General features: G+C 60.5%; 2 protein-coding genes across 2 annotated transcripts; one reads left to right on the forward strand and one right to left on the reverse strand.

The window, feature by feature from the left end:
• Window positions 1-368: 368 nt before the first annotated feature.
• BESB_046480 (uncharacterized protein) lies at window positions 369-12906 on the reverse strand (the record flags this gene model as incomplete). The annotated part of the gene is made up of 2 exons (XM_029363099.1): window positions 369-3165; window positions 3569-12906. The coding sequence occupies 2 exons, from the start codon at window positions 12904-12906 to the stop codon at window positions 369-371; spliced, it is 12135 nt and encodes a 4044-aa protein (XP_029220465.1).
• An 853-nt stretch (window positions 12907-13759) lies between these two features.
• On the forward strand, window positions 13760-21497 carry BESB_046490 (Met-10+ like-protein; the record flags this gene model as incomplete). Its single annotated transcript, XM_029363100.1, has 14 exons — window positions 13760-13834; window positions 14358-14908; window positions 15507-15642; window positions 15717-15867; window positions 16184-16288; window positions 16673-16809; window positions 17229-17336; window positions 17663-17718; window positions 18037-18092; window positions 18606-18733; window positions 19024-19474; window positions 20029-20204; window positions 20585-20638; window positions 21402-21497. 14 exons carry the CDS (start codon window positions 13760-13762, stop codon window positions 21495-21497), a joined length of 2280 nt encoding a protein of 759 aa, XP_029220466.1.
• Between the last annotated feature and the right edge of the window lie 298 nt (window positions 21498-21795).

The raw sequence follows: 21795 nt of genomic DNA on the forward strand, positions 1-21795 counted from the left end.
AAGGTCACTAACCTCGGGCTACGCTGTTTGGATCAGTGGCTCGCCGAGAAAGCAAATCTGTATGCACTGGATCCGCACTCAGCGTCGCTCGTTCACAACGAACTTGGGGGCATAAGGCCGTTCTCTTCTTTCTGCAGCGTTCGAACCGTGGAGCGAAAAAGGGTCAGACGCAGCTGGATTTATCCCCCTCATGCATGTGCACAAGATAATACACATAGAGTGGGTATACTTGTATGGAGATATGACCTGTCCTTGTTTCTGTTACACAGAAGAACATGTTGACTTTTCGCGACGAACCATACTCTCTGACTGTATCAAAGGAGAACAGGAACGGGACTAAAAAGCGCGCAAGGAATTCACTCGAGACGTTAGAACTCGCTAACAAAAAATGCCTGTTTTCCCGCACCGACAGCGACTGCGACTCTCGCCCGTGCCGACTGAAGAGCGCGAAAGGCCGCCTGTGCACCTGAGAGCGAATTTCGCTGACCCTCGGTTTCTCCACACACTTCAGTTTCCTCTCTGTCTCGCGCTTCGGCTAGTTTTCGTTTCTTTGGCGCTTCTTCGTACCCGCCTTCGCCTGGTTGATTCAGTCTTGAGTCTCCGAAGGTGCACAGCAACTCCCGAATCTCGTCTCGAATGAATTCGAACGATTTGGTCTTCTCGGCGAACCTCTTGTCTGAGAAGCATGCGCCATCCTTCCACCACAGAGGCAGCGAGTCGCGATCCAGCCGCGCCCTCGCGAGACTCGGGTGCTGCTTTGTCGTTATGCCTTCGCTGAGCTCAAGGCATCTCTTTTTTCCGTCTCCGCCGTCTCCGGGACGCTCGGCCGCGTCCTCAGTCCCTTTTTCTGCATTTTCACGCGGCGCCTCAGTCGCGCATGTCGCGTTTTTCTGCAGGTGTCTGCTTCTGTTTCCGCACGACTGCGTTCCTGGTCTTCGTGCGCTTTCTTCGCGCTTTGTTGCTCCTGAGAGACTGCTCGCCTGCTCGTTTTCCGCATCTTCGGATGCCTCTCCCGCGCCCTTGCTGGCGTCGTTCTCCGCCTGCTTGCGTGCGCTCGCTTCCGCGTTTTGCCTAGGGCGGCGCTCGGGCTTCTTCGCTGTAGGACCTCCCACATCCGCCTGCGCACCTGACTCTCCCGCGCGCCGCTGGCCTCGCACTTCCGCAGTGCGGAGGCTTGCTTTCCACGCGCTGCGGTGCGCTGGCGAAGAAGACGAGAAAGGCGCTCGCGACAGAAAGGGGAGAGAGATAGGCCCGCTCGCGACGTGGAGGAGGCGAGCAGACGCGGAGAAGTTGAAGATGCCGAGAGCGGCGTCATGACTCTCAAACTCAACATTCTGGAAGACCGCCCAGCGCAGAGAGTCCGAGACACTCGGCGCTCGAGCTCTTGCAGCGGCGGCGCCAGACCCTGGCGGACCCGAAGAAGGCGCGCCAGAGGACGACAAGCGCCCAGACGGACTTCTCTCGTCGCTTGCGGGGGTCGCTTCTCTTTCGTCTTCGCTGTCTCCCGCCTGAACCAGCCACCACCTCCGGAGGCCGTCTTCTTCAGTGTGCGCGCCGGGGAGGCCGGTCGCGTCTCCGTGGCGGCGCCCTGCGCGGACTCCCCCCGCCTCTCGCCTTCGGCAAAGATCTGCGCCCAGAAGAATCTGCCGGTACCGCAGCAGCACGCTGCAGCCTTCCCCGCCTCCCTCGCGTATTCCCTCGTCCTCCCCAGCCTCCTCCAGAGCGGGCGCAGAGGCAGTGAGCCTGTGGGCCGGCGCGTTGCGCCAGGCACCACGCGCTGGCCTGATGCGCGCTCGGCACAGGCAGCCTGCAGAAGTCCATAGAAAGGCGACAACTCCGGAGAGCAGCGCGCTTCCCCGGGATCCCCCAGACGCGAGCAACGAAGCAGACGCGGGCATCGAAGGAGGCTGGTGAGCCTCGAGGAGAATGAGGACGCCGACAAGGTCGTACATCATCCCAGGCACCACACCGGAAGGCTCGAGAGGCGGGATACATCGCCCACCAACTGCTACCCACGCGCGCCAAGACGCTGCCTCGCCCTCGGCGGGCATTCCGTCTCCACGCTCCAGCGGCTCATTTGCGGCAGAGTGGACTCCTCCACTTTGCTCTTGCCTTTCTCCCCTTCGCGCCGCTGAGCTGTCTTGTCCCTCGCACGCGTCCAGCTGCCTTTGCCGTCCAGCCTCCCGCACGCTCTTCGCCTGGCGCGCGAGTGCCTCGTCGCCTCTCTCCCGAGACTCGAAGGCACTTTGTTCAGAGTTGAGTAGAAGCGCGAGCCGGTGTGCCTGTGAGAAGAGAGGAAGACGAAACAGTCCGAGGCACACGGGGGCTGGGGTCCAGGCCAGACAGCGGCGAGCCAGCGAAGAGAGGGCCCTTTTCGCGTTGTTCTCTTTCGGCGTCTTCAAAGCGGTCGTCGCGTCACCCGCCTTTCCAAAGGACGGCCTTGAACCGACTTTGTTGAGGCATCCTTCTTCTTCGATACAATCACGTGCAGAACCTGCCGCCGTTTTCATCAGTTCCTTCGCGCCCTTTCCTTCGTCCTCCTGTTCCTTCGCTCTTCCCTCCTCTCTCTTCTCTTCTGTGCTCGCCGCGGCGAGACCCTGAATCATCTCCTCTGTGTCGCGTCCGCCTTCCTCTCGGCATCTCTTCCGAGCATTATCCTTCAAGCTTGCGTCGCCGCTCGATGACTGACTGACGGCCGATTTCCTTCCTCTCGTCTGCCTCACCGGTTGACGCCTTCTTCGCTCTTCTTCACCTTCGTTTTTTACCACCTGCGGGGAGGCGACCCCCGTGCGAGACGCTCCGTGGCGCCCTCGCTGGGACCTGTTCCCGGCGTCTTCTGTCGCTTCAGACTTTTCTGGTTTTCCGTTCTCTTCCTCGATGTCTTCGTCTTCCGCACTCGCTTGCTTCCTACTCTCTAGGAGCGACGCGTGACTCGAAACCGGAGAGCAGCCGCGCACCGAAGGCGGAGGCAGCGAGTGCGGAGTAGCAGCGCGCAGAGGGGAACACCCACTGGCCTGCATCGGCGAAGCTGCAAGCGAGTTAGAGGCGCTAAAGGCGCTAGAGGCACGCGACAGCTGCAGCAAGTGAAGCTCCTCTCGGCAGGCGTTCGCAAGCATCGACAGCGGCAACGCAAATGGAAGCGGGCGAGAGCTTCCCGGCGCCACGCTGCACACCGGAAGCGAATCCGAAAAGGAACAAGAGCGACGACGTGACAGAGGGGAAGACGGCGGAAGAAAAGACGACAACGAAGAGGACGCAGCCGAACGCGAGGGCGCCAGGCGAACGACTTGACATACAGTCCTGGAGAGAAAGCGATCAACGCAAACACCCGAAGAGAAGCTGCAGAGACTGAAGACTCCAGGGCGTCTCGCTTCTCCTGCATCAAATTTCGACCGCGAAAGAGGCCGGCACTGACTACGGCAGATTGCTCAGGACTGCCGTTGCCCGGCAGCAACTCAAGCTACATTTCCAGACTACACAGAGATACAGAGGCAAAGAACACGCGTCTTCCTCGCAGAGCCCATTCTCCTAAACGTCTTTGCCTGACCGCTTGCCCGTCCGCTCTCACCGGTTCGTTCCATACATCCGCAGCAACCGAAACCGCGCGTTGCCAAGCCAAGTAGCTCGCCACCGCTTCTCCTCGTCTTCGGCGGCAGCCACGAGGTCGCCCGGGCTTCGAGCGCTTTGCAGGCCCCCCCGCGCCTGAGCGCCTGAGGCGCAGGAAAGGTTCGACAGCTTGACTCTCTCTCCCTCTTCGAGGTCCCTCAGCGCCGTCTCTTGTTCGTCTTCGGCTCCGCCGGCGTAGAGCGTCAGCACTGCGAGACTCTGAAGGAAGAGTTGCGCGAGAGGCTCCGCGGCCGCCGCGCCTGACGCCGGAAAGACGCACCGCGCAGCCGCCGGGCTACCTGCGCCTTCGCCAGCAGGGGCGCGCTGCGGGAGAGGCCCTAGGAGCGGCAGAGGAGCGTCTGCAGAGTCGCGGCTCGCCTCGAAGTCTGCTTGCCCTCCGGCCTCGAGAGGCGCCGCGCTTCTCCCCGCGGCGGCGCCACCCGCTGCAACTTGCACGTCTTGCTTCGTGGCGTCTTCGGCCTCCACCGCGGACTCGAGGGCACTCTCGATGTCTCGCTGCGAGACAAAGAAAGCGGGCGCGCTTGAATCGACAGGGATGCACGGGGAAAAGGACGCCGACGCAGCAGCACTTCCATCAAAAGCCGAGAAGGCGGCAGAAGAAGAGGACCCGAAGGGAGAACTAGACTGAGGACGAGAAGAGGCAGACTCTGGAGACAAATACGAAGAGACTGCAGCAGGCACGAGTGAAGCCGCGTCAAACGGCGAGGACAAAGGGCGTTTTTCGACAGAAGCCGCGGAAGCAGAGACAGCCGGCCCCTGTGCGCCGTGTGCAGACAGAGAAAGGACGGAAGAGGGAGGAGAAGGCGCGGATGACCCCGGGGCCGCGGGCGACGAGTCCAGGGAGGGAGAGCCACGGGCGGAAAAACTCGACTGGAGCGCGAGGGCGGAAAGCTTGAGAAGAAAAAGAGTGTCGAGAACAAGAAATTCAATTTGCGCTTTGCCCTGATTCAAAACCCCTTGCCGATCCGCTGACCAGGCGTCCGCCAGACGCCGTTCTTGCCTCTCCAAATCTCTCAGTTCCTCTTCGTCTTCGTCCTTCGCGTCGTCTTCAGGTTCCTCAGCTTGCGTGCTTCGTTCAGACTCCATGCTGATCATGCGAGACACCGGCGCCGCGGCGCAGGCGACGCTGTGGGAACTGCCCTCTCTGACTGGCTGGATCCCGTTTGCTACACCGCCAACCAAACCCGCCTGCTCTTCGCGTCGCCGCGCGGCGCAGACCTCTGACCGGGCTTTTTTTCTTTGTCTGCGCTCGTCGAGTTTCATCCTCAGCGCGTCGATGCGCTCTCTGAGGCACTCCCACTCTTCCTGTCGCCTCCGCCCCAGAACGTCTTCTTGCCTTTGCTTCCAGGCGGAGAACTCGGATTCCGTCATCACCACGACTTCTCTCCCTCCACTGCTTTCGCTGCCATCTGCCGCGTCCTCTGCGTCTTTCTCCTCCGTCCCGCGTCGCTTCCCTGAGGCTTCGGGTCGCGCCGGCGCCGAGCAACTCTCTTGTCTTCGGTCTCGCCAGACGCGGTACAGGAGAGGCCCTTTCCGCAGGATAACGACATCAGCCACCGACACCTCGCCGGTCATTCCTCGCCGAAGCGCCTTCAGTGCGTGCGGCACGCCGCGCTCCTCCTCCTCCGCATGCCTCCGCTTCGGACGCGCTTCTTGCTCCCCATGTCCGCCACGCGCTTCTCCTTCCTCGCCTCTCCCCCCGCGCCAGCGACCGAGCGGATAAGCTGCGCGGAGCAAGAGGCCCGCGGACGCGGCGGGCGACAGAGAGAAGGGAGAGTTCAGAAGAAGAGACGCAGAAGAAGAGGCAGCTGACGCTGCCGACAGCAGTGCCGGCGCGGAAGCAGAGACGCCACGAAACAGAGGCTCACGAGACATCAGCCACGGCGGGCACAGTACAGAAGGGGAGGAGGTCACGCACGCGAGAGAAAGAAACGGAAAATACCGGCGAGCAGGAGAAAACAAAGGCCGGCACGTGGAGGCATGGAGAACGAGACAAGCAGACGCCGGCAGCTCCAGAGGGCAGCAGGGCTCCGAGAGCCCTGCGAGCGAAGCACCCTGGACGAAGATGCGATGAAACTTCAGGCGTGGAAACTCGCGCGTCGCCCTGCCATTCCTATCCCCGGCATGCGCAGCAAAGAGGCCTCGCGCGTCTCTGCCGCGCCCGCGAAAGACGCGCGCGAGATAGAACGCGAGGAACGAGTCCGCGACTTTAGCCCGAATGACGTACCGGCCGTCAGACACCAGGAGCGCCAAGTTTTCGTCTGGAGCCGAGGACGGCGGCAAAGGCGCCCGACACGAAGACACAGAAGAGCCGGGAAAGGAAACTTGAAGGACTTCGAGGATCATCGGCGTGGCTGGCGAGAGATCGCCTTCGCAGACTTGACGCAGAATCGAGCTGCGCCCGTTCGCCTCCTCGTCGACGCGCCGCAGGAGCGCGCGGAGGAGACTCAGCGGGCTCGGGGGCCGCGGCGGAGGCGAGCCGGGAGCGAAGACTGACGAAGGAGACGCAGGACGACTCGCCTGTCGCGCGACGCCTTCCGGGTCCGAGCGTGAGTCAGCCATTGCCCGCGCGCATCGTTGGAGCCAGCGCTGCGAGGCGTAGAGCGAAAGTAGCGCGTAGTGGTGGCGAACCCAGGCGCGTGTGAAGCGTCCGCTTTCTGTTTGAGACAAGCCTCGTCGCTGCTGCGCCTTTGAATCGCTCGACGCCGCCCGCGCGTCCCCTGCTCCACAATTAGGGAGAAGCGACAGAGAGGCCAAAAGCGACGACGGGGCGGCTCGAGCGAGCGCAGCCGACAGGAGCGAAGGTAGAGAGCTGCCCTGGCGCTTTGCCTCCCGGCTCGCCTGCAAGTAGGTCTGCACCATGCAGTAGCACTCGTCGGCGCCCGCTACTCGTAGGAGGCCTTCTTCTTCATCGCCGTCGCCGCGTGCTTTACTCGAGTCTGCGGCAGGGACGTCACCCGTCGCTCCCGCGGCGTGCGCAGGAGCCTCACAGGAGAAAACAACAAACGCGCGCGAGGCGTCCAGCGAAGCGCACCGCAGGGGGTCGACGCTGCGGCGAAGAGCCTCGGGGAGACAGAGCAGCCAGCCACCTTGCTGGATGAAGAAAAACGCGAAATCGGCGACGCCGCGACGGAGACCGGAGGAGGACTTGCGCGGCAGAAGCGAAGAACGCGGAGAGGCAGGCGCCGAGGAGAGAGAGGCCGTGTGGGAGTGCGGAGGACGGGATCCTGAAAGGGACGACCGGAGGGCAGACAGAGGAACAAAAGACGAGGAAGCAAAGAGGGCGCGCAGGGCGCAGGGTACGACTACGGTGATGGATCGCGCGTGCTGGCCCCAGAGCCAACGAAGCAGCAGACGATTTTCGCAGAATGAAGAGTCGGCGCAGAGAAGACGCGAACGCGAAGAGGAGGAAGGCACAGCTGGCGAAGAAAGGCCCGAGGGAGAACTTCTAGGTCCCTCGCTGAAGGCCATAAGAGAGCTCGCTGGCTCGAGTCCCTTGCTGACGCAGATATCGTTGGCAGTGCCCGCGAGACTTCCGTTCTCGTCTTCTTGCTCGTGCTGCGGAGTGGCCTTCGGCGCAGAGTCGCCCGGCCTCGCGCCCTGCGCTTTCTCCACCTCCGCTCCGCTCTGCCTCGCTTGCGCGACGTGCTTGCCGCCAGGAGCCGCCCGCTGCGCGTTCCGCCGCGGAGCCTTGAACTGTCTCCTGTCTCTCGGGCTCGCGCCCGAGCGGCCCCCGCCGGCTCCCGCCTCCGCGACGCGCACCAACAGGCCCGAGGCCGGACCGCGCCGGCGCAGGAGTCGCGGCGGCGGCGCATGCAAGCAAGACGATGAAGGCGAAACATAAGAGGGGGGAGAGGACGAGGCTGACGAGGAGGAACAGGAAACGGACTCGTTGTTGCATGCAGGCGCCGACGACGCTGGCGAACCCCTGCATGCGACCGGAGAGTCAGATGAGGTAGCCAGCTCTGCCGAAGAACCAAGACAGGCTTCCGAAGAAGCAGCGACGGGGAGCGAGGGACAACTAGCCACAGAGGGCACAGTCAGAGACACTGCGGGAGGAGGAGACAGGTTGTGGGGCGAATCCACCGACGCGGGCTCTCTTGTCTCCGCGTCGCGACGGCTGCAGCCCGCGACCTCCGCTCCTGCATCGTCGCCGCCCGCCGCCGCAGCTCCTCCAACCCCCAAAGAGAGCGCCGGCCTCGGGGACTCGAAAAAACATGCAAGCTCATCCACCAACTTGTCGTCGATTTGCGATACCACTTCTCCCGCACCCATCCACTTGAACTCCCGCGCATGCCCAGCGGCATGCCCTCCGTCCAGCCCGCTTCCTCCTACGCCACCGCCCTCGCTACTATCGAACTGCAGCAGACGTTTCGCCCGCTCACGCGCCTCCTCGCTAATCGCCACCGACCTCCCTGACGCGAAGCGGAATCCGGCAGACACCGGCGGCGCGTCTCCCTCGCCGGCATCCACCGGCTGCCTCGCTTCCTGCATGCCATTCACGGCGCCCTCTGCGGCAGCCGCTCCTGTCAGGCCACTATCGAACTGCAGCAGACGTTTCGCCCGCTCACGCGCCTCCTCGCTAATCGCCACCGACCTCCCTGACGCGAAGCGGAATCCGGCAGACACCGGCGGCGCGTCTCCCTCGCCGGCATCCACCGGCTGCCTCGCTTCCTGCATGCCATTCACGGCGCCCTCTGCGGCAGCCGCTCCTGTCAGGCCACTATCGAACTGCAGCAGACGTTTCGCCCGCTCACGCGCCTCCTCGCTAATCGCCACCGACCTCCCTGACGCGAAGCGGAATCCGGCAGACACCGGCGGCGCGTCTCCCTCGCCGGCATCCACCGGCTGCCTCGCTTCCTGCATGCCATTCACGGCGCCCTCTGCGGCAGCCGCTCCTGTCAGGCCACTATCGAACTGCAGCAGACGTTTCGCCCGCTCACGCGCCTCCTCGCTAATCGCCACCGACCTCCCTGACGCGAAGCGGAATCCGGCAGACACCGGCGGCGCGTCTCCCTCGCCGGCATCCACCGGCTGCCTCGCTTCCTGCATGCCATTCACGGCGCCCTCTGCGGCAGCCGCTCCTGTCAGGCCACTATCGAACTGCAGCAGACGTTTCGCCCGCTCACGCGCCTCCTCGCTAATCGCCACCGACCTCCCTGACGCGAAGCGGAATCCGGCAGACACCGGCGGCGCGTCTCCCTCGCCGGCATCCACCGGCTGCCTCGCTTCCTGCATGCCATTCACGGCGCCCTCTGCGGCAGCCGCTCCTGTCAGGCCACTATCGAACTGCAGCAGACGTTTCGCCCGCTCACGCGCCTCCTCGCTAATCGCCACCGACCTCCCTGACGCGAAGCGGAATCCGGCAGACACCGGCGGCGCGTCTCCCTCGCCGGCATCCACCGGCTGCCTCGCTTCCTGCATGCCATTCACGGCGCCCTCTGCGGCAGCCGCTCCTGTCAGGCCACTATCGAACTGCAGCAGACGTTTCGCCCGCTCACGCGCCTCCTCGCTAATCGCCACCGACCTCCCTGACGCGAAGCGGAATCCGGCAGACACCGGCGGCGCGTCTCCCTCGCCGGCATCCACCGGCTGCCTCGCTTCCTGCATGCCATTCACGGCGCCCTCTGCGGCAGCCGCTCCTGTCAGGCCACTATCGAACTGCAGCAGACGTTTCGCCCGCTCACGCGCCTCCTCGCTAATCGCCACCGACCTCCCTGACGCGAAGCGGAATCCGGCAGACACCGGCGGCGCGTCTCCCTCGCCGGCATCCACCGGCTGCCTCGCTTCCTGCATGCCATTCACGGCGCCCTCTGCGGCAGCCGCTCCTGTCAGGCCACTATCGAACTGCAGCAGACGTTTCGCCCGCTCACGCGCCTCCTCGCTAATCGCCACCGACCTCCCTGACGCGAAGCGGAATCCGGCAGACACCGGCAGCGCGTCTCCCTCGCCGGCATCCACCGGCTGCCTCGCTTCCTGCATGCCATTCACGGCGCCCTCTGCGGCAGCCGCTCCTGTCAGGCCACTATCGAACTGCAGCAGACGTTTCGCCCGCTCACGCGCCTCCTCGCTAATCGCCACCGACCTCCCTGACGCGAAGCGGAATCCGGCAGACACCGGCGGCGCGTCTCCCTCGCCGGCATCCACCGGCTGCCTCGCTTCCTGCATGCCATTCACGGCGCCCTCTGCGGCAGCCGCTCCTGTCAGGCCACTATCGAACTGCAGCAGACGTTTCGCCCGCTCACGCGCCTCCTCGCTAATCGCCACCGACCTCCCTGACGCGAAGCGGAATCCGGCAGACACCGGCGGCGCGTCTCCCTCGCCGGCATCCACCGGCTGCCTCGCTTCCTGCATGCCATTCACGGCGCCCTCTGCGGCAGCCGCTCCTGTCAGGCCACTATCGAACTGCAGCAGACGTTTCGCCCGCTCACGCGCCTCCTCGCTAATCGCCACCGACCTCCCTGACGCGAAGCGGAATCCGGCAGACACCGGCGGCGCGTCTCCCTCGCCGGCATCCACCGGCTGCCTCGCTTCCTGCATGCCATTCACGGCGCCCTCTGCGGCAGCCGCTCCTGTCAGGCCACTATCGAACTGCAGCAGACGTTTCGCCCGCTCACGCGCCTCCTCGCTAATCGCCACCGACCTCCCTGACGCGAAGCGGAATCCGGCAGACACCGGCGGCGCGTCTCCCTCGCCGGCATCCACCGGCTGCCTCGCTTCCTGCATGCCATTCACGGCGCCCTCTGCGGCAGCCGCTCCTGTCAGGCCACTATCGAACTGCAGCAGACGTTTCGCCCGCTCACGCGCCTCCTCGCTAATCGCCACCGACCTCCCTGACGCGAAGCGGAATCCGGCAGACACCGGCGGCGCGTCTCCCTCGCCGGCATCCACCGGCTGCCTCGCTTCCTGCATGCCATTCACGGCGCCCTCTGCGGCAGCCGCTCCTGTCAGGCCACTATCGAACTGCAGCAGACGTTTCGCCCGCTCACGCGCCTCCTCGCTAATCGCCACCGACCTCCCTGACGCGAAGCGGAATCCGGCAGACACCGGCGGCGCGTCTCCCTCGCCGGCATCCACCGGCTGCCTCGCTTCCTGCATGCCATTCACGGCGCCCTCTGCGGCAGCCGCTCCTGTCAGGCCACTATCGAACTGCAGCAGACGTTTCGCCCGCTCACGCGCCTCCTCGCTAATCGCCACCGACCTCCCTGACGCGAAGCGGAATCCGGCAGACACCGGCGGCGCGTCTCCCTCGCCGGCATCCACTGACCCGTGTGTTTGCGGCTCGCAGGCAGTGAGCGGATTCCGCAACGGCGCGGAGGGACTGACGCGTGCGGCGGGGAGAGAGAAGGACAGCGAATCGTCAAAGAAGGCGAGGAAACGGCGCGGAATGTCCTCCGAGTTCTTGTGCCCGCTTGCCTGAGGGAGGCAGAGACTCCTGGCGCTGCCACTTGGGTTGCCTCCGAGCGGATTCGAGTCGAACAGCTTTCTGTCTACAGCGAGTTCCGCCGCTCTGGCGACGGGGGGGAGAGACGGCGACTGGGCGCCCTCGCCCGACCACCCTCCGCCGCCTACCCGGCATGCGGCGACGGCGTCTGCATCGCTAGGATCCGCTTTCTGCGTCGTCGACTCGTCTGCGATGTTTTGCGCAGCGGCAGAGGAGAGACAATCTGCGCGCGACGCGGGAGACGGCCGAGGCGTCGCGTGGTGCGGCGAAGAGCCTGGAGCCCGCGCATGCAGCGAAACGACAGAAGCACAGGCGGAGGGCTGAGAGAGGACGTCATCGAGATCGTCCAGCTCGAAATCCACGCATGCCTGAGCGTGCAAGTCGCCAGTCTTCTCTGCTTGCGCAACAACGCTGGGGGGCGGAGGAGGGGGGTCAGACTGTCGGCTCGCTGCCGCAGACGCGCGTGAGGCAGCATCAACTGAAGAGGAACGCGGCAGCGAGCTGGGAGACAAACTCGCGAGTGGAGAAGAAAGCATGGGCGGCGTCGCTGCGGAATCGAAAGCAGACAGTGGAGCCCGAGGCGAGCAACAAGCGGCGGCGGACGGAGAAACTGCCGCGCGGGTTTGGCTCCCCCGCGACGGCGTCTGTGCGGCGCGGGATGCCGAAACAGGCGAAGTCAAAGGGCGGGAAGAAACAGGCGCCGCAGCGAGGGAGCAAGATGCCGCGGAGGAGCCCGAAGAGGCAGCCCAGGGGGCGGCCGCATGAGGCGCGCGAGAGGGACTCGCGACAGCAGGAGTCGCGAGAGCCTTTACGGGTGACGGAGTTGCAGACGAGGCATCGGAGGAGAAAGACGATGACAGCCTCCCGCCGAGCCCAGGGCTTTTCTTCGGCGAAGGCGAATTGAACTCGCAGAGGACGCCTCCCTCGAGCAGGTCATCCAGCAGAGAAAACAACTGACTGCAGGGCGACGGGGTCTGAGTCTTTAAAGGCGAGGAGGAGCCCGCAGAGGACGCCGGCGAAGACGCGGAGCCGCTGCAACTGGGAACGCCAGTCACACAAGACAAAGAACGAATCGGGGAGGCGCTGGGCGAGGAGCTCGAAGATCCCGAGAGAGGAAACGCAGAGGGCGCGGACGAGGCCGCAGCTGTAGACCAAGACGAAGAAAGATGCGATGGAAGACCACAGGCCGTACCCGGAGGGACGGCCGATGCATCAGTCTCCTTCGACCGCCACAGCGCCGCTGTGCTGTCGGCGCGGGTCGCCGACGAACAGGGCGTGACGCTGCGGCTCTGGCGGTCGACGAAGGAAGCACGCGAATCGGCGGCAGCGGATGTGGAGGCAGGCACGGGGTCAGAAGGGGGCGATACCGACGTGGCTGGATATTTCGAGACAGGCGAAGAAGCCGCGTGAGAAGGAAGGCTGGAGAAATGCAGGGAGCGGAGAGCAGACAGAGACTGCAGCGGGAGAGGCCGAGGAAAGGGCGAACAGGCAGACGCGAGAAGAGGACTGGAGGCGCGAGGCTCAGCAGGGAGGACACTGGGGCCGCTGGAGTAAGGAGAAGTCGCGGCGGCTCCGCTGCGGGGGAGAGCCTCGCGCGACGCCGCCAGCGTACCGTCGAGCTCGACAGCAGAGGAGAGGGGCTTTGCAGCGCGGCGGGTCGTCTCCTCGCGCACTTCGTGTGGCGGGAGCCACAAAGGAGGAGGCTGCCTCGCGTCTGTGCGAAGCGAAGCGCACGTTAGCAGCTGCGTTTCGAGATCTTCGCCCTCCTCTTCATCCTCCTCTCCGCTGTCCTCCTCCCCCTCCTCGTGCGCCCAGAAGATCTGCAGACCGTCCATGGCGCTTCCGCGCGCGTTCAGAGAGGCTAGCGCCGATAAGCTGCCTGAGGAGACGCGAAACAAGAAGACAGAGACTTAACGAAGGAGGCGAAACCAAGACCTCGAGAACGCAAGGCAACACACCCGCGAGGCAGAAGACCCCACGGAGGCGGAGACGACTCGGAAAAGGCCTCTGCGGGGGAGGAGGGAAGCTCAGAAGGAGAAGACGAAAAGACAACAGAACACAAGAGAAACAGAGGGCAGGAAGCACAGTACGGAGAGTCGCGCGGCAAGCTGTCTCCGATTCAACCCCAGAAAGGGCTCCACAGAGCTACTCGTGCTGCGCCAAGGCGCAGGGATGTGCATTCACGTCTGAATTCAAGCCCACGCGTTTGTTGGCGACGACTCTGAGGCTTTACGAGTTCTCTTGAGAGGAAATTCCGCAAATATGGCGCCCTGTCCTCTCAGGTCTTCGTCCTTCGTCGTGTCTCTCTCTCACGGACTTGCTGTCAGTTCATCGAGGGTAGTCAGGAGCGAATACCGTCCACTAAAACCCAGCATGGTTGAATGCGCAACGAAAAACTTCATTTCGAATTGAGACAATCGAGAGAGAAGAGGAAAGAAAAACACAGTGCGTACAAGACAGACTGCTAACTAGCGCACCATCTCCATCCCCTACAGGGAAGGTGTGCGCGATGTTCGCTCGAAAATCGCCTGCACGCGCATGCGAAGGAGACATTCATCTACGTGACCACGAATGAATGTCTCCTCCGCTGACGTTCCCCGTATTTCTTTCCGTTTCCTTCTCGGCGTACGCTCGGTCTGTGGCTCCTCTGTATTTTTTGCTTTATCTCTTGAGGGCCTCTTTCGGCACATGTGTGAAGATCGCCCGCGCGGGTTAAAAGGCCTTCTTGACAAATCAACTCATTCATTCTCCGATCGCGCCTTGGTCAGGTGACTGGCTCTTCCTTGTGATCTTCATGCATTGCTGTTGTTCTCCTTCTCGTCTCTTCTCCCTCTTTTCCTTCTCTCTCCTGTGTTTCGTCGTCCCTGTCTCTCTCATCTCTCTCTCGACTCCACGCACGATAGAAGCAACGCGGCTTCTAACTCGAAATCCCTCTGCGTTGAATCCGTCGCTGTCTCCCGTCTCTGTTTTGCGGTCTCCTACTCGCACCGCCTTACCTCCACTAGCTGACGGAGAGCCTACACACAGCGGTCGACGACGACTCCCTCGCTCTCTCTTCTCCTCACTCTTTTATGGGCCGTTCCTGCTGACCCGTTTTCGCGATTCGTACCTCTGCAGAGCGAGTCATCCTCGCGGGAGAGTGGCTCGCGCCTGTTTTGGCTTCAAGACCTTCTCCTATCTGTGCGCTTTGCCGTCGTTATGTTTCCCTTCCCCCGTCATCTCTCTTGACTCGTTTGCCGCTCGATCGTTGCCGCCGAGTTCAAAATTCTCAGCTGCGTGTCCGCAGGCCTCCGGCGCGACGCGTTCGTTTTTGCATCCTCCTCGAATCTCGTGTCCTCTTTGTCCTTCCTCTGGGTCCCTCTCTCCTCAAACCTTTCGATCTGGAGGCCTGAGTGCGGCTGTGACCCCTGCACATCTCTCTTCTTCTTCCCCTTCTGCCGTTGCGCGTGGCGGCATCGCGCTCTCGTGCACTCCCGACCCTCTCTGCAGCGAGTGCGAGGGAGAGAGACACTCTCAGGAAGGTAGTAAGAGGTCGTACTTGCAGCAGATTGCGATTTGCGGCGACGAAGACGAAGCTGCCTCACGCGGAGATCCGGCAGGTTGGCAAGGCCATCGCGAAGAAAAAGAGGCGGGATTTCGCAAACCAGTCGCGGAGATCTACAAGAACATGGAGCGCGTTGAGAAGGTCGAGATGACGGAGGAGGAGAGGAAGCGGGAAATTGAGGAGGCGCGAAAACGCGCGGATTTCAATCCAGACGACATCGGCGAAGACCTCGAACTCACCTTCGTCCGCGTGCCGGAGAAACAGCTCCAAGTCGTTATCAAGAAAATCAAAAAGTGAGGTTTGCAACACACGAACGCAGAGTGGCGAGTCGCGCTGGCAGGTGCAGCTTCGGGTCCTGCGTAGTGGAGGCTTCGGTTTTCTGCACTCAGGCTAGAGGCATGTATCCATGCCACACGAATCGCCGAGAGAATCTGACTCTCCGCGCTGCCTCAACCTCACACCTCGCAGGCTTATCTCGCTTCCGGCGACTCAGGCTACTTTCTCTAGAAAGTGTGTGTATAGATTGACTCCATGCCATATTCTATGTCACCCTATATATATATATATATATATTTACATATGCATGTGGGGCGTATCATGATGTATAACGTGTAGGCCTACTATGTGTAAGTATATATATATATATATATACATACTATGTAAGTATATATGTATATGTAAATACTAGCTCATGTACGCCTTCGCATGTGGATGTTGACGAGTAAGTTCTTCCATTTTCCAAGAAGCCCCTCTGGCAATGTGATTTGTCGGCTCGACTGTCCAGCCTGCCTACCGTAAAGCTCGCGTGTTTTTCCGGTTTTTTCCAGGGTAGTTCACCTTTTGACTCTCCCATTTTTTGCCGCTGACCTCCCCGTTTTTCACTTCTCGCAGGTTCCTCTTTCATCGCCGCAACTTCCGCCCGGTTCGAGAGGAGGGCCTTTCGTCTGCGACAGACAACGTCCTTTTAGAGAAGCCAGGGGATAGCTATCCCTTTCCGCCACCTCGGGGCGGCGACCAGCATGCAGCCGCAGACGCCGACTGCGAGAGGAAGAAGCCAAGAGAAAGTAACGGACTTCCTGAGTCCTCCGCGGGGGGCGCGAGCCCAGGAGAAGGCCCAGACGATCAGTCTGCCGCACAGCCAGGCCGAAGGGGGGGGGAAATGAAGACGAACATGCGACGAAGCTGGGAGAGACGAAGGCGAATGGCGCCAGCAAGATGAAGCGAGTCTATCTCTCTGAAGAAGTGGATAAAGGTGGGCTACGCACATCACACAGGCGAGTCTCTTCAGTGCGCGAATGAGGGGGACAGCGGCACAGAGAGAAAACCCGAGACGCGAGTGTCGCCGTTCGACTCGTCTCTGGGGTCTCGTCTCTGCAGCTTTCTCGACTCCGCCATTCCTTCTCTGTGGAAGATTCTCCATGTCGTGTTTTTGTCAAATATCCTTTCTTCGTGGTGGAGGCTCTTGTGTTCAATTCCAAAGGTCGTTCGTACAGAGTTACGGCTCGTTCTTGCGTCTAGGGATAGTGCAACAGGCTTGAGGTGTGCCGGTGTTCCATCTTTTTTTTTAGATCTCTCGCAGCTGCCGGAGACTCTCCGTGCGTGGCTGCTGTCCGAGGAGGATTTCTCTGTGGGCTGCGAGAAAGTGCGACTTTCTTACTCGCAGCTGACGGCAGGTGCGTCTTGGAAGAAACAAGGTTATAGATTCCGAGGACGTTAGCGTCCTCCTCTGCAGCGCACCAGCTGGTTTCAGCCATGACACCAGATGGCTGAGGCCGCACATGAGTTTGGCGGTATTCCGTGGGGTCGATCTCTCTCTTCCGTCCTCGCCTGCGCGCGACCACGCTTGCATTTCAGCGTCGCCCCCCTTCGCGGCGGGCAGCTTCCACCCCTTCCGTTGCTCTACCGCATTCTCCCTGTCTGTTTTTCTCGTGTTTGTCTCATCGAGGCCCCTGGCGTCAGCAGCGCAGTTTCCTCTGGTCTGTCCCCCGCCCTCTGGCCTCGAGCCTCTCACTGCCAGTCTGCGTCGCGCCTTTTCCACTGCTTTTTTATCTCTGTAGAGGAGGCGCTCAAGAGACTCGTTCCTGCCGGCTTCGAGATGCCGCGCCGCTACGAGACCATCGGGCACATTGCGCACCTAAACCTCCGCGACCACCTCCTCCCTTATCGATTCCTCATCGCCCGCATCTTGCTCGATGTAAGATGCGTAGCTTTCCGGGCCCTGTCTTCTTTCTCTTTCTGCGGTTTGGTTACCTGCTGCGCAGCTACTCGCGCTCTGTTCTCTGCTCCATTTCTCTCTCTGGGCTGCTGCCGTTTTGAGGCACTTCTCTCTATCCCAACACGTTTTGCTGCATGCAGCAGCCTCCCGCTACATGCACGGGCGCTCCCCTCTGTGTTTTCTGTCGGCGCGCGTCGGGTTTCGTGTTCCTTTCTCCCTCCGCGTAGCGTCGCGTTTTCTGAACGCCGCCTGATGGCAGCTGTTTCGCGAGTGGAGAGAGACATAAAGGATGAGCAAGAAGAGAGACACGGGCAGGGAGAGAGACAGGGAAAAATCTGAGAGCTGGCTCTTGTATTATGTGTAGTTGTTCCTTTCTTGCTTCTGAGATTGTTGATTAGAAACAACTGGGCTTGAAGACAGTCGTTAACAAAACTGGAATTGCCTCGCAGTGGCGCGAGCTGCAGTTCGAGCTCCTGGGCGGCGAGCCTCGCTACGTGGCACGCTTGGTAAGGATTCCACGCGGCGGAGGATAGCGAGCCGCGCATTTTCTGCCATCACACGCACTCAAAAAAGCAGGCGAGGAGAGGCAGCACGCTTTGAGAATGCCTGCGCGTTGTGTTTTGGTGTCAAGAGTCTCGCTCGCTGACTGAAATGCGTTTTCGTTAGGATCAACGCCGTCGGACCCGAACCGCAGCTGCGCATGCGTTGCTGGGATCGCTGGTCATCGCTTCTTGTTTTTCACGTTATGCCTGCGTGATGAATGGGTTCAGCTGGGCGTGCCTCTTATTTGCGTCCGTTTGTGAATTTTATGTTTGCGCCTTTCCCTCCGCAGAAGGAGAACGATATGCTTTTCGAGATTGACTACGAGCGCGTCTACTGGAACTCTAGGTGAGCACGGGAGGCGAACGCGGGACTCGCCCTCAACCCTAAACCCTGACCTCCTTGAGTCGAGCCGTATTCAGATCGAGTTTTGCAAACGCGGGCTACTTCCCAACTCTCAGCCACAGGAAGTCATGGTTGACTCAGCACACGGCGATCTGTGCAGCGCGGCGAGCGCACGAACCAGACCGAGTCGCCACGCCACTGGGAGCGTGGACTTGGGTGACCGCGGAGAAGTTTCGTTGTGTTGGCTCTAATCGGGCGATGCCTGGAAGGCATTTACTCTGTTAATGACAATCACGTCTGCGAGTGTGTGGTATCTCACAGGCTGGCAGCTGAGCGCGAAAGAATTACGGCTGAGGTTCCGCAAACGTCGATTGTGTGTGAGTCTGCGGGGCCGATGCGCGCTAACTGGCAGATTGACACGCGTCTGCTTGTCTGCTTTTCGCGGCAGTTTCGAGATTTTGTTATCCGGTTCCCGCGCGTCCATCGACGCGAACGAGTGCCGGAAGCCGCGTCAGTTCTGGGCAGTACAGAGTGTTGAGCGCTTCGCAAAGGATTCGATCCTTAGGCTTTCGCGGTCTCCTTTATGCATTTAGAAGAGACGCACTGAACCCTTACCGCTCTCTGGTTTCGACTCGTTTTGCCCGCGTCTTTGCCTGTGTCCCCAACGCGCCCCGCGTAGTCCTTTTGGAGTTCCACTCTGGCGCTCCGCGCAGCGCAGCGCTCCAGCTTATTTCCCTTCTTGCGCCGATTTGCGGCGTCGACGCTGAGATTCGGTTTGCTCTCTTCACGTGCGCTCTTTTTTTCTTCTCGTTCCTTTGGCGCCTTTGTAGGCTCGCGCGGTGACTTGTAGGTCGGAACTTCCGTTGTCTTTTTGTTTCCGTCTTCTGCAGTTGACTGCTTCGCCGGCGCGGGCGCGTTCGCGCTCTTTCTCGCGCAGAGACGCGAGTGTCTCGTCGTCGCAAACGACGGCAACCCCAACGCCGTTGATTGCATGAACAAAAACCTCAGCCTCAACAAGGTAAAGCGAGACCGCGAAGCTGTAGTTCCACGCTTTTTGCCCGGCTAGACTCTCCGCTGCAGGCTGTTACTCGTTAGCAGGCTATCGCTCCGCCGTGGGCAGTCCTGCGGAGCCGCATCGCTTGTCTTTCGAGATCTGCGGCTGTCCTCGGCTGCTAGCTGCTTGTATTCATTTTTCTCTCGTTTCGCCAGGGACCCTGCGGTTGCGCGCCTTCATCCTTACAGCGTTCGGGCCTTTTTCAGGTTCGGACCCACTTTTTCCGATGTGTTTTCTTTTTCCGCGCGTACTAGGTGCCCGAGGCGTTGCTGCAGACCTTCAACCTCGACGCGAGAGCCTTCGTGCGGGAGGCGGCGGGGTCCCCCGAGAAGCTCGCGCGCCTCGTCCGGCTGCGGCGCCAAGTGCTGGCGGAGCGTAGGATGAGGGACACGGAGACTGCGCAGAAAAAGAAGGAGAAACGGCGAGAACAAGAGGCAGCGAAGGCGAAGGCAGAGAGCGACGCGGGTTCCGAATCCAACGTAGAAGGCGCGGCAAAAAAACGCCGTACAGGAGAGGAGGAAAAGGGAGAAGAAGGAGGTGGCGCGAGCGAGGCGCAGGGGGAGGCATCTGACGGAGTCTCAAAGGGAGAACAGAAGGACGGCAGGAAGCACGAGGAAAATCTTCGAAGCGGTGAAGACAACGCAGGCGAGAGAATCGAGGTCCATTACCTCATGAATCTGCCAGAGTTAGCCATCGATTTCCTCGGTACGTGGCTGGCAGCGAAGCCTTTCCGCCGTGGAGTCAACCTCCGCGACGCTTGAAACGCCCCGCTCTCCAGGCTCTATTCTGCTGGACAGCGCTAGTCGCCTTTAAACCCTGCGTGCATATGCATGGTCACCTGTAAACGCGATGTGACTGCATGAGGTTCACACGATATTGCGAAGCTACGTTTGCTGTGGTTGCTTGTATGGGTGGCTTTTTTGCCTCTCAATTCACCTCGCGCGTGAAATGCCGCGTGGAACAGCAGGCACCGCTGTTCGTGTAGCCACGCATCTAGCAAAGCCCGACTCTGTGACTCACCTGTGCGTCTACTAACACACGTGCATCCACCCGTACATGCGTACATAAATGCATGCACACATACATGCAGACGTACATAAATACATGCATTCATACGTGAGCATATACATATATGCCAACAGCCTAGGTCCACAGCAGGCCACTTCAGGATTGTCTCTCCCGGGCGTTGTCTGTCGGGCGGCGTCGTTGCGCTCGCATATATTCCGTCTCTGTGCTGGGGTAAGTGTGCGTTTCACCAGACGTCTTTCCAGGTCTGCTGGCGGACGCCACCGCCCAGGGAGAGGGAAAGCCGGCAGATGTGCCGGACGAGGAACCGCTGACTGCGGAGGAAATCAAATCAGCCACAGAGCGTCTGCGCCACCGCGTCCACTGCTACGGCTTTTCGCGCTCGTCGCCTCCGGAAGTCGAGCTCAAGGTATGTGGAGATTTATCCGCTGGCGTCCCATATCTCTGCATACTTTTTTGAACGCACCTGTGCATGCATGTGTGTCTTTCACTAACATCGTCTGTTCAGTCCACCTTTGAAATTTGTGAGAACTTGCTTCTTTCCGCGTGCAGCAGCTCGGGTCCGAATATGCTCGTTTAAGAGACGCCGTCGCACGCCTGTCTGTGCATTTAGTGCGCTGTGCAGAAATATGGGATGCGCGAAAGGAATCTCTCTCGTCGAGGCACCCACAACAGACGCAAGGCACATGCCTACTAAAATATATATACATATATCTGTATGTATTCAGGGGCACCGACAAAAACCCTCTGTGGCTCAGAATAACAGATTGCTTGTTTGTGTGCGCGCAGCCGCGGGTGGAGAAGGCCCTGGGTTTCTGGCCGGCTGATATCGAAATCCGAGAAGTGAGTCAAGAGTCTACAAAAAACTGGCGCCTGGGTGCTTTCGGAACGCGAAAAATATCCCCTTTACGCAGAAAGACCACTACTTCGTGTACTATTTTAGTAGACTGCGGCAAGACGTGATACTCATAGGTGTTGAGCAGGACATGTTGGAAGGATCTCCTTCTTTGAGCGCCTGTATTGCATGCAGCTTCAAAAAGGTAGCTAACAGAAGTTTTGCAGAAAAACAGGTTGAGGAAGTCCTTCCCTGCTTGATACGCGTAGCTGCGGCGGGAGCCAAATACTGCTACACTCTCTCGCTGTCGATGCTGGTCTTAGCCTCGACGCACCAAGTCTTTTTTTCTGCCTCAGTGTGGTTAGGTTGTACCACCCTGAATTAATGATGCTAGATCTTCCCTACGCCCTCCGCTTTTCGTGTCTCGCACGAGCTGTCCATCGTGTTCTACTGTTCTCTTTCTCTCTCTCCATTCTCTCTCTCTCTCTCTCTCTCTCTCTCTCTATATATATATATATATATATATATATATATATATATATATATATATATATATATATATATATATATATATATATATATATATATTGTGATGTGGGCATGCGCATTTCCAGCTCTTTCTCGGCTCGCCTTCCTCTGCAGCGACGCTAGATGAAATAGCGTGGCTTCGTGGGTGTCTGCATGCGCATATGCCTACATGCGTAGGTCGCTTGGCTGTCGGCGTTCCTCTTCATTGCTTTATTTTTTATCTTTGTTTTCTTTCCTCTGCAGGTTCGTGATGTTGCACCGAACAAGCGTATGTACTGCCTCACGTTCGATCTGCCCCCTTCTTTCTTGCTGACTTCGCCTTCGTCTACCTCTCCCTAGAAGTCGCCGCTACGGTAGCGGCAGAGGGGACCCGTGACATTCCGTTATTTGCTCAAAATGCTATTGGGCACTGGAGCCGTCGTCGTTGCTGCGGTGTGAATAGCTGGATTGCCGGTTTGCCTCGGTGCACTTTATTTTCTTCCCATTTTCGCGTCGCTTCTCTGCCTTGCCGTCGTCCCAGTTTTTCTCGCCTCGTCGTGTCCCCTTGTTCACGGCGCTGCCTCTCTCGCGGCGTTGCCGCCCAGTCAGGTGAACAAAGGAAAAATCTAAATCAAGCTACAGCACGTTCGAACTCGTT

This window comes from Besnoitia besnoiti, chromosome III (assembly GCF_002563875.1).
Source record: "Besnoitia besnoiti strain Bb-Ger1 chromosome III, whole genome shotgun sequence".
NCBI classification, from domain to species: Eukaryota; Apicomplexa; class Conoidasida; order Eucoccidiorida; family Sarcocystidae; genus Besnoitia; species Besnoitia besnoiti.